Below are 12,160 nucleotides of genomic sequence, written 5' to 3'. Positions count from 1 at the left end.
TTCAGGGTCAGGCAGGACAGGGCTCTGAGCATCCTGATCTACTTGTAGGTATTCCTGTTCATTGCAGGAGAGTTGGACCAGATGACCACTAGAGGTGTCTTCAAACTTAAACAATTCTATGGTTCTGTGGTTCTATATGTTTTCTAATTAACTAATGCATAAAAATAAATTATTTGCATTTTCAAGGTGTGGCTAAGGTTATGCCTAAGCAGATTCTAGTCAAATACTGGTAAAGATAGCCCAGACAGGCTGTGGAACCTCAGTTTCTGGAGGTTTTCAAGAGTCACCTGGACACAGTTCTGAGCAACATGATCTGGTTAGACCTGCTTCCAGCAGGAGGTTGGACTGGGTGACCTCTGAAGGGTCTTTCCAGTCTCAATTACTCATGAGTACTGAATGTCTGTGAACATGTAATTTGAAGTCCTTATTCCTGCTTTCTGAATAATTATTGAAGTTGTGGGATTATTTATAAGCATATCTGATAAAGCTAAGATTGATGTATGCAAAAGGACGCATTTGCCCAGCCAGTCTAATTTTCTTTTGTGCTATCTCAATACTTCATTATTTTAGGAAAATAGACATGTTATGATGGCAGTATTTTGTTTTTTGGGCTTTTACCTTGAGATTGGAACAGCTGAGGGGATCCATTTTCCAAAGATCTTAAATAATGGATACAGGGTTATTATTTGCTTGTACATGGTTGCATTGCATGCTTGTTCGTAGGATTTGTTTCTCTAATATAATTCTCTAATATAACGTAAATTATTCAAATAATTTAATTCCAGAATACATGATACTTCAACAGTGTGAAACAGCCTGTACTAAGAACCTTTCCCTCATGTTTTTGTGGGAGTATAACTTTTTAGGTGTGTTTTAAACTTTTTTTAATTTTAAACTTTTTTTTACTAAACTTTTTTTTAAATTTTAAACTTTTATAGGTGTGTTTCTGTGAAATTCAGCTCTTGCAGAACCAGTGCAATTTTTTGTAGAAGATGTTGACATTTCTATGTGGGCTGTTAATTAATCAAACTAATTACATGGGATTTAGAATTTATTGTTAAGTTGCACTCAAGCAGCACTGTACACTGAGGCCACCTGCCAACTTTGCCAATGCCAAAGAATTTTAGCAAGCTAAAGTTTAAAATAAGAATATTTCAGAATGATTCAAGAATGGTTGTACTTTTATAGTAAACTATATTTTCTGCCAATGTAGCATGAAAAAAAAAAGTTCATGTAAGAAATGCAGTGCTGATCAACGCAATCATAGATACAATTTTTCAGTTTTGAGGAAGTAATGAAATGACACAAAAGCAGGCTTTGCTGACTGTTTCTGGTGCTTTTTTTTTTTTTTTTTAAACACTTGTGCATTTTTGGTGTCTCAATCAACAAGTTGGATTTTGAGCTTTAAAGTATTTAAAGCTTGTAATATTTTCATGCAGAAAAGCCTTGCTTATTTGCTTCAGCCGAGAAAAAATCAGACTTTGCCATCTGAAGCTTAGTAGCCATTGTGAATTTAAGGAAATGTCTCCTTGTAGAATAAAGCTAAAAAATTGAGGGAATAATATTCATGGACAGAACTGAGAGATTCTTTGTTTATGTGTGATTCAGAATTGTGAAAGCCTGGAAAATGGGAGTTACTGCAGAATACAAGACATGAAAATAATGCTGACAGTAGTGTAGCTATTAACTGATTTTAAAAAAAACACTTGAAGTAGAGCAAGCTATCACTGCTCTGGAAGTGATTTCATTGAAGCATTTGTTTTTCTGGTGTTCCTTAAATCAGATATGGAAAATACAACTCCTGACTCATGAAAAGATGATCAGCAGAGTAGGCCAAAGGATTTTTCTGTGCTAGGAAAAGCTGACATGTGAGATTATTGTATTAGTTCCAGATTCAGGTGAACATTCCAAATCCTCATCTGTGTTAGTACTGCATGAGTTAGGTCTTTCATTTTCATCATCTCTAAGTATTTTGATTCTTAATGTCTATGAAATTATTCCTATTTTATTAAAATATTACACAAAATAGGGAAGATAAAGATAGATACAGTTGCAAAGTTGGACATTTGTAACATCTGAATTAAAAACTCTTGCTCTTTTACCAAAAAAAAAAACAAACCCAAAAACCAAAAATCTTCAGATACTTCAACATTCCAATTCTTACTCTTAAAAATTTTTTGCTGAAATTAAATATTTTCCATATCTGCATTGCATCTATGTTGTGAACTGCTCTGCAATAAATAAAGCAATATGTATAACTATCTTTCATATAGGGCAGATTAAGGTGAAAGATTAGGTTTCCCATTACTGAGGCAGATATTACAGCTGTGATTAATTTAGAATGGAATAATATAATAAAATGAGATTCTGTATAAGACTAATATTTAATGGTAAATATAATTCTCCGATTATTCATCCAGTAGAAGAAAAGAACATGAAAACTAATAAGTCTAAAATAAATGGCCTAGTAATAAGCATTAAATGAATAGATCTGTTAGAGAGTGATGGTTATGTTTGCTATGGACATGAAAAGATGACTCTAATTTCAAGCTGTAGTATCACATTGCAGCCTGCTGTCATTAAGCAGGAAATTGATGGTTTTTTTTTATTATGTTGAACATGTTAGAGCTTAAAACATCTACAAAAACAAGGGACTTATGGTGTAGAAAATAAAAAATTCAACCCTATTAACTAAAAAATAAATAAATAAAGACAACAGCTTTTTTTATTTTTAAAGATTACCTTAGCCTGTTGAATGCAATGGCAGTTCCTTCTTCTCCCATAAAACATTACTATTTCTTCTAATAACACAGCACTGTACTGGTAAGGTGCTACATAAGTTCTCATGTATGTTTCCATCTCTAACATCTGCGATTCAATAAAATGCTTCTTGTTTTCATTAATAGTATCCAAGCCATGGATTTGTTTCCTAAAATGTGTATTTTCTTCCAGTAAATGAGTTAATTGTAGCATAATAATTTAATCTTACTCATATGAATGTGAAGTTAAATATTTATTCTTCACTAGTTTCAGCCTTGTATTTGTCAAATAACACCTTCACACAACTATTTGTACATTTCTCTTTTTCTTCAGTGAAGTGAGGCAGAAAGAAGGGCTATAAAGGCTGTAAAATTGGCAATAAATGCATTTACTTCCATCAGTGTCTGCTCAAAGCATAGAGATATATTTGTGCTATTCAGTTAAAACTGTGGAGTTCCATTTCAATTCTAGGTGATTTTTTTGTTTTGTTTTGTTTTTTAATATGTCTGTCCAGTACAAAGAATTTCCTATTGAATTCTAGGTTAGAATATAGAAGCATGACTTGGTTTGACTGACAAGTCATAGAAAAAAGAATTCTTACTGCTTTTGCCCTCAGTCCCAGCAGACTGAGAGTTACTTTCTAAGCCCTAGCCAAAATCAGTGTAAGTTCAAATGATTTGTTCATTTCAACTCTGTCAGGAGGATAGATAATAGAAAGCAGTCCTTCAGCAAAACTGACTTGAAGCCAATTGAAATCAATTGCCTGAGAGTATTGATCGTGGTAGCACAGGGAGTGCAGCGTCCTCCTGCAGCCAGCAAGCAGTAGTGGAGTTATGAACTCTAAAGCTCTTCTCTTTTGTTTGCTGCCCTCTGCGGTTCAGTCTGTAAATAAAGTTAGGAGCTGTGTGTATGGAGTTAACTCCACACATTCCCTTATGCTATCTCTGCATTGGCACACTGCTACAGAGTGAGAACTTGAAAACTCAGAAACTGCATTAAAATACACTATTTTCTTACAAGCAGAATTTTTCCGCGTAAGCTTTCAACTAATAGCAAGAGTAGTTGAAGATAAAAGGGGAGCCAGTTACTCTCTCCATTTTAAAGCGTTTAATGGTCAATTTCTTGTGTGGTCGTAAAGCTGAGGCGGGCTGCCCCTGCATATAATGTCAGTAACCCAAGATTTGTAGTGCTCTGTGGTAACCACGCCACCCACATCTCATGGGAGTTGTATCTGAGTAAGTCAAATCTGATCCCAATGAAGTGAACACCCATTAGTGGCTAGAGCACATTAGAGCACTCTTTCTGTGAAGAAATCCTTCCTGATATCTCCTCTAGACCTCCCTGTCTCAACTCTATGCTGCTTCCAAGTGTCCTATTCCTTGTCACCTGGGAAAAGAGATCAGCACCATCCTCACTGCAGCCTCCTTTCAGGTAGCTGCAGAATGATGAAGCCTCACCTCAGCTACCTGTCCTCCAGGCTAAACTCCCTCAATTCCTTCATCTCTCAGATCTTCTGTAGTTCTGAATCTATTGTGTTTGCATTCATGTCTTCGTCTCTGTAGAAGAGATTCATGTGGTTTGGAAATCAGTTATAGTTGCTAATAAGATGGTAAGTCTTAACTGTTCATGAAACTTATTTCAGTGGTGTTTTACTACTAAAGACTAGTGTGTGTATAGTTGAGTTGAAACAGTTAGCTGTCAATAGTAGTGCTCAATAATGGTTGTGTGTGGTGGAAGTGCAAGGGCAAAACTCTGGAGCAGCTTTGCTCCTTGGAGCATGGACGAGCTGCCCCAGTGCTGGCATTCACTGCTGTCACGTTACTTGAAAGGGACATTGTGAAGCTAAATCTATAAAACAACAGCTATTGCTTGAATTGCTCACAGATACGGAAGCACCAATGCAGTTCAAAAGGGCTGTAGAGCTTTTAATAGAGCGAAGTTGGCAGCTTGATCAAGTAACATCAAAAGCAGCAAGAAGAGTGCTGTAAGATGTTTTATTACCTGAAATGGTCAAGTACACAGCGTTATCTCTTGCAGAAAACAGAAATAGCTGTATGTGGTTGCTCTGATATGTTGGTGACAGTTTGACTCATGCAGAAAAAGTGCTAAATACTTAATCACCAGAAACATCATTTCCATAGGACCCATTGCAGCTTTTAAGAAATGCTTTCCTAGGTCACTTAGTGTCTAAGTTCTCAGAGTTGCAGCCAAAATTTTAAATTCAGAAATATCTTCTACAAGAAGATTTGTTTTTTTTCCTTATTTGCAGATCTTTAAGACAGTGATTCTCTATAATTCTGCACTGCAGGTCAGCATATAGCAGATCCTACAAAGAAACTCAAGCTGTTTAGAAAATAATTAAGGCAGCCAAGTTTGCAGTGGATTAAATATCCCATTGGGAGCTCTACTGTTTTGCACTGTCATGTTTTCATGCTGCTTGAATAACTCTGTCAATTATTATTCAGTTCACTGAAAAGCTTTCTCAATGCTGACTTCAATTCCTACTTTATCCCTTTGCTGTGAGAATTTTCAGATGAAAACAATATATTTTGCTGTGGAAAAAAAACCAAAACAAAACAAAAAACAACAAAAACATTTCATATCAATGAGCCTGTGGGAGACAAAACATTATAAATGCTGCTAAAGCTAAAATTATGGAATGCACAACTTTTGTTCCCTATTTTTGACCATAGGATTTAAAATTTATAAAAATTCCATTCAACACTCTGAAGTGGCTTTTTAATATAGCTGTGCTTGCATGATGCATATTGCTCATCTCTGCTCAGTGCTTGCTTCAAAACAGCAAGATCCAGAATTAACTTGCTTTCTGAAAGGAATGACTGAAAGCAATAATGATAGAATTATGCCTTTACTGCCGATCACATGGGTGCTTTGTTGCCTAGCTGAAAATCATTTAAAGCATTTTCTTAACAAAGAATCTTCAGTAGTATTAAAGGTATTTGCAGCCACGTTTACAGAAGTGGTCAAAGATCATCTTAGCGTAAGAAGAGTAATCTTGAAATCCTTAAAGTCTTTCAATCATTAGAAGAATAGCAACGGAAAGGAAAGTATTAAAGCTTCCAGTTAATGACAGCTCTTGAACAAGAATATTCTGTCTTAAATACCATCTTCATTCTTTGATTTTATTCCATTACTTCCCCTATATTTGTTTTGTGTTTGCATGTGTATTGTTGAAGTGACGCGGCATTTGTAGCCCTTCGCTCAGTGTGTGCCTTTTCCTTCCCTTTTCCTTCACAACTGCTCCAGCCTGATCGCATAAACCCAGATGACATAGATTTAGAAAATGAACCCTGGTATAAGTTCTTTTCAGAACTGGAGTTTGGACGTCCGGTAAGTGAGGACAGAATATTAAAAAATATTTTTATATGAATTGAACAATTACCAACTTCAGCAAACATATCCCAGTAAAGGTAATGTGACCTGTTTTGAGAAAGGTCAATACAGTCATCTAATGCATATAACATTTTTTTTTAAGTGGAGCCCTAACTTACCAGGGTTTTGACTTTAATAACTTAAATATGGACTATACATTAGGACTGCATTAGGTTCAATTTCTGATTTCCAGGAGAATGCCCTGGGAAGCAGCCGCCTTCTTGTACCTGCTCAAACACCAACTGCAGAACTTGCAGCTACATCAGTGAGAGAAGAAGAGAAAGCAAACTACATACTTTCCTTTAAAAGTTGTTGTCCAGTGTATCAAATTTATCACTGATTACCTTTTATCTCCTTTTATCTAGCCATTGAAGCTGTTTTGTCATTCCTCCGCATAGGTAGGCAGAAACAGTCCAGACACATTCTTCTGAAAACGATATGTTAACAGTTTTACTCATAATGATAACTTGAGAGTAGTGCCTCCTCTGAGATGAAGAATGTTGAGGCTTATCTCACAAAAATGTAACTATGACACCTTATGCTGTCTCACCAGTATTAAATACAGCTAGTACTGATTCAGTCATTCCATTGTAAATTTTACCACCTAAAGTTACTAACATATTACTTAGATGCTTAAAAAATTACGAACACTGTAACACATTCTTTCTCCCATTCTACCATGTGTGTCACTCTTGTACCTGATGTTGTCAACACTTAGTTTCTAACTGTGTCACCTTCTCCACATTTCATTCCTTGCTGCCATTGATTCTCCTCCATTCCATCTCTACACTTCTGCTTATATGATGCAGCCACCTAAAAAGCTTTTGGACTATGTTCAAGACAGTTCTTCCGGTGTTTCCAATGAGGTAAATGAATGATTCTTGTTCAGGTGATTCTCCTGGGAAGAAGGATTGGCATGCTTGCTCTTTGTGTCCGTTTGTTAGAATTTTGTGGGTTCCTCCTGATTTTTATTAGAAGTTTCTAATTCATGATCACTGTGTCTTTGTCTTCATATTTTTCCAGATCACTAATGCATTTGGATGTTGATCTTATTATCCTAGGAACTGTGAGTTCTTATCCCCAAAGCTGCTCAGAGATTAACAATCAGAACTTCGCAACAGCTCATGTGTCTCTAAATCTTGACCAATTCCAACTTCTTCAGAGTTGGGCAAGTGTGTTGCTCTCACACACAATTAATACATCAGCATAATAATATCTTTTATTAAAATATCTGACTGCAAATTCTATATGTCAAGTCAAAGCCTTTGTGACTGAGCTATCGCTTCTCCAATTAAGTACTTCTGACTGAAGTCTGGAAACTGAAAATTTATAATCCTGTTGTAAATTTGCAACTGCAGAATTGGCAGCCGCTGAATAAAATATATGAGGCTGTCACTGCCCTACTCTGAATGGGAGAGATGCAGGCTTTCATTCTTTCTCCTATTTGCTCCCATTTTTAGAGTGTTAGGGCAAAAGTCAGTGACTCCAGCAATAACAACTCTACTTCATACAGTGGTTTTGCTTTTGTCATATTTGTGATTCACTTCCTTGAAATCTCCAAAAATTGAACAAAAATTGTGACCTTAAATTGTTACTTGTGTTGCTGATTACTCTGACTTGGTTTTAAGCTCTACAAACTTGGAAAAACTTTACAGTTGTGAAATTTAGGCCAAGTTCTCTGAGAAAATAAACTTCTAGGCCTTTCCTGCTCTATGTATTAGAAGACAGCGTAAGAGTCCTAGCATTAAAAATTATTTGGAATATAATCATGTTCGGCAAGTCTGGGTAAAGTAAATATTCAGCAAATTGGTTTTGTCTTTGCTTAACTTACAAAGGCACTCATCTTTTGTTTTGAAAATTTAAAGGTCTTTAAATTTAACTCCTGTTTGGAAATTACAGTGAATTCAGTATTTTTTCTGCAGAAAATATCGTGGAACAACTCATTAAAACATTAGAAGCATGATATAAACAAACCTGTTTGTTGTTTTTAACTTTTGCCTACCTTCTTCATTCTCAGACACCATTAAAGCTTTGATGCATGAAAACAGCTATAACGTTGGCTTAACTGTATATCCATATTTCACCTCTTTTAGTAAAACTGTATCAAAGTATTCAGTAAAATCTGTATTTGTAGGTTGCTATGGTTGTTTCTAACACTAATTTGTTTTGTCAGGCAGCTGCCAACAGTGGAAATGATAAGCAACTATATCCACTACTTGCTTTCACCTTTTCCCTCTATCAGTGTGGTTATACCAGTGGGTAGAAGGTATAAACTTCACTACAGATAACAATGTATGTGTGTGTTAATAATTGGTATGATATGGTACAGCATATATGCCTCTGTATGTGTCTTCCAAAATCTTCAAAAGACTGCATCAAAGAAGGGGAAAAAGAGCACGTTACATCCGAGGTGATGGATTGGGGGTTGGAACTACATGATCCTTGGGGTCCCTTCCAACCTGGGTGATTCTGTGATTCTGTGATATCTTAAAGGAAGGAAAGGAAAAGCTGTGTAGCAGCACAGCAGTCTGTTTTGGGATAACACACATTTTTTTCTGTCTTAGGCTGATTGCTAACATGCTATATACAATCTGGGGAGTGCTGTGGATAAAGAAGCACTTTGTGGTTTTGCTTCAGTTGTGTGGTTTACCTCTTGCCTTCCATAGGAGCCAATGGGAGCTATGCTGCCCTCAGGATTTGCGTTATGGTCTGTATGACCCTGCAGTCATTACAAGGGGTGAGAGCTCTCCCTGCCTCAGGTGTTTGGTTTGTATCCTGTGACACATGGCCCGGTCTGCCTCTGACTGGAATGGCACCTGCACAGAAGGCCTGCGGTGACAGTGCTGTGCTTGCACTGCCTCACAGGCAGTTTGAGGTTGAGGCTTATAGTGCTAGGCGGCTTTGAAATAAGATTTGTATTTGACAGAACATGTGTTTTGTAGATGCTCCTTCTGTGTGGCAGTGCAGCCTTCTTCACTGTGCTGTGTGGCGGCATGCGGAAAACTGGGGTTACTCTGTTGGTGTCAGCAGCTGTGACAACGCTGGCTTTTGTGGTTTTGCTGCAGACAGATTTTGTATTTAGATGTGTTTTGTTAAAACTTTGACACTGGACACTTGAAAATTGGCATAAAGCAGTTTTCAGCTTTCAGAACATCTAAAGAAAAGCTTGAAAATATGAACTGAACAGTAAAAGACTCAGGACCTCCTTCTGAATATATTCTAAAAACAAATATCATGATATTTTGTTCAGGTGGGCTGAGTTAAAAGGAATGCACTCATTATCCCCACACGTGTTCCAAATATAAAATAGGAATCATTTCATAAGCAATGCCAGCAGGTTTATTGCCCGTTTGAGAATGTTTGACAATGATCAGCACACCTCCGTAACAGAAGCAGCTCCAAAGCACAGGCTTCTACTTACACTGCTGTTGGGAAAGTGCATTAACTCTTCACTTGATCCTAGAGCAGACATAAGGTTTTGTATCACAGGACCCCTTCTCTGTAACTTACACGTCCACTTACTTTATGAGTTAAGTTACAGTACACGAAATGCTTTGGTGAACAATTACCCATTTCTGTTCTTCGCTTTAAAATAAAAAAACTAATAGTGGATTGTATTAGTAAAGTCATACATAGGTTGTTTATCACCTAAGAGCAGTGCAATGGCAAAAAATTTAAAAATAAAGCAAATCTGTGTTTTGCTGGGAAGATGAAATTTGTAAGAAGTAGCTTTGCATTCACATGAAGAAAAATAGGTTGGTTTTAGCAAATAAAAAAAAATATGTTTTGATAAAGCATGACTGTATTCCACAGTCCTGTGCACACTCACTCTCATGTGCTTACACAGTGACAAGTGTTACTTCTGCAATCCTTTGGTATGGAGAAAAATCTGTTAAAAAAAAAACAATTCCTTTTTAGAGAATAAGTCTAGAAGGCTCCTACAGAGAGGAAAAATAGTTGACCATCAATGTAAGGTGGCCAATAATTGGCCAGAAAAATCCAGGGTCTTTCAGCAGATTTTGCTTCTGGCTATAACTGATTGTGAAATTCTGGAGAGTAATTGAGATGGAGGAGAAGCTTTGCAGATGTTGCTTTGTACAAGGAGGAATCATTTTCAGATTTTTATATTTCATAGTCAAAGATAATTTCAGGTGTTGTGTATCCATTTTTGAAAACAGTATAGAGAAGCATGGCTCTAAATCATTATTTTAGCGCTTTAAAAACAAAAATATAACTGAAATAGAACACAAAAATAAATCTAGCGATGCTTTTTAGAAACTGCCTGACTGAATATCGCAGTATCTCTGTGCTGGAGCACACAGTATGTTGATCACTGTGGTCTGTTTTTATAGGATGTCACAGAGTAGCAAACATAATAATCCAAAATGTAAGCAGAAATTGTCACCTTTTTTTCATATATAGGCATATAACAGATTTATGTATTTGTTTTCACAGACTTCCTTATATCATCACTCTTCAACAGACAGAGGCCTGGACAGGCCTTCCAGGTAAGAAATACAGTATGTGTGACTTCAGTACACATTTTACAGTCTAAGGGCTTTCTTTGTGACCTGAAGCCAGCAGATGTTGAAAGGAGTCAAATATTAAATTTCACCTTGTGGATTCCTAAGATAATGGCAGGTACATGGAGAGGATGTTCATATTTTGATGCTCGAGTGCAATTCTTAGTTTTGTTTTCAAGGATTTACTGTTTGCATTCAGTGTAATCCATGCTGTATTCTGGGTCTTTCCAGTGACATCCCTGAGCTTCTCAGCTTCAACACTCCTTCATTTATTCTTACTGCTTGCAATGCTGTTCTGTGCTGTTCCCAGAAGCTTGTTACCTCACCTGTTCTATCACCTTTCCTCATCTTTACACTGAACTTCTACTCTAGTGCTAACAGCAACTTATCATTTAATTTTTTGTCTGTAGCTGCATTTTACTACTCACACTGTTATTTCCTACTCATAAAGGCAACTCTTTTAATATCTTATTCAGCATCCTTAATAATCAGACTGCTTAACCTGTATACATCTCAGTTTGGTACAGCTATCTCAGTAGCCAGACCTGGTGATACTGTCACCTTATCAAAATTAATATGGAAAGACTTTCAAATCATTAGTGGCTGATACTTTTGCAGTATTTCAGAATTTACTCTAAAAAGTTTGGTACATTTATTCCAAAGTCATCATTATGAAAGCAATATAACAATTTTATATGAAACTTCGATACAATCAAGTGAAGAAAAAATTCAGCTTTTTTCTGTGAAATGTGCTGTAAGAGAGCTGAGCCCAGTGCTTCTCCCCTGTGCATGTTTCAGATGTATTTCTTCTGGCATTGCTCAATCCATAAGCAAATAATGCAATTACGAGCTTGCTTTTTAATTACTGAGTTGTTATTACAGAGATGAGACTGCTACTAATACTGGTTGTTTTTATAGTTCTGCAAGTACTGCGAGTGACTATAGGAAAAGGAGGAAGTCAGAACCTGCTGTAAGTCATCAGAGAGCACACAGTGATCAGAATGCAAACAGGCCCAGCCTGGGCCGTACAGATATGCAAGGCCCATACACCACCCTTAGAAAGCCTTTAACTAGCTCGTCTCCTTCTTCTCCATCACGAGCAAAAGGTAAGAGGACATCATATTTGTTAGGAGGAAATCTGATGATGACATGTTGTACAATCTCTTGGTAGTAAATACAACTGTTGTCCACTGTTGCTGAGTGCACTCTGTAGGGAGATTTACTGTATGAGGGGCTTTAGACCTTTCCTTAAAGACTAACTTGTTTATCTTTACACGTGTGTGTGATTCTAAGCTGATCAAAAGCTGGACTTGTAGTAAAGGTTTTCCAGTTTCATCTGCCCCTTCTAGGACACAGAAAATTGGTTTGTTAATAAAACTTTAAGGAATTTTACATTATGGTACAAATCATATTCTTCATTAAAGTGCACTTTTTTCTCTTATTATACTGTTCTTAGGGTATGGAGAAAATAAATCAGGACAAAT

At 36.6% G+C, this 12,160-nt stretch overlaps 1 protein-coding gene across 3 annotated transcripts in view; it reads left to right on the top strand.

The window, feature by feature from the left end:
• The window catches only part of SORBS2 (sorbin and SH3 domain containing 2), a 141,979-nt gene that overhangs the window by 103,517 nt on the left and 26,302 nt on the right, over positions 1 to 12,160 (top strand). For 2 of the 3 annotated variants that reach the window (XM_048941151.1, XM_048941152.1), the window contains 2 exons: positions 10,609 to 10,661; positions 11,595 to 11,782. In XM_048941151.1, the coding sequence (XP_048797108.1) occupies positions 10,609 to 10,661; positions 11,595 to 11,782 (241 nt within the window). Of the gene's footprint in view, positions 1 to 6,027; positions 6,112 to 6,962; positions 7,020 to 10,608; positions 10,662 to 11,594; positions 11,783 to 12,160 lie in introns of all 3 variants that reach the window. The other variant, XM_048941150.1, reaches the window with a different exon arrangement.

This window comes from Lagopus muta, chromosome 4 (genome assembly GCF_023343835.1).
Source record: "Lagopus muta isolate bLagMut1 chromosome 4, bLagMut1 primary, whole genome shotgun sequence".
Lineage (NCBI taxonomy): Eukaryota > Metazoa > Chordata > Aves > Galliformes > Phasianidae > Lagopus > Lagopus muta.
The sequence above is the reverse complement of the archived record's forward strand: the minus strand, read 5'-3'. Positions and strand labels throughout refer to the sequence as shown.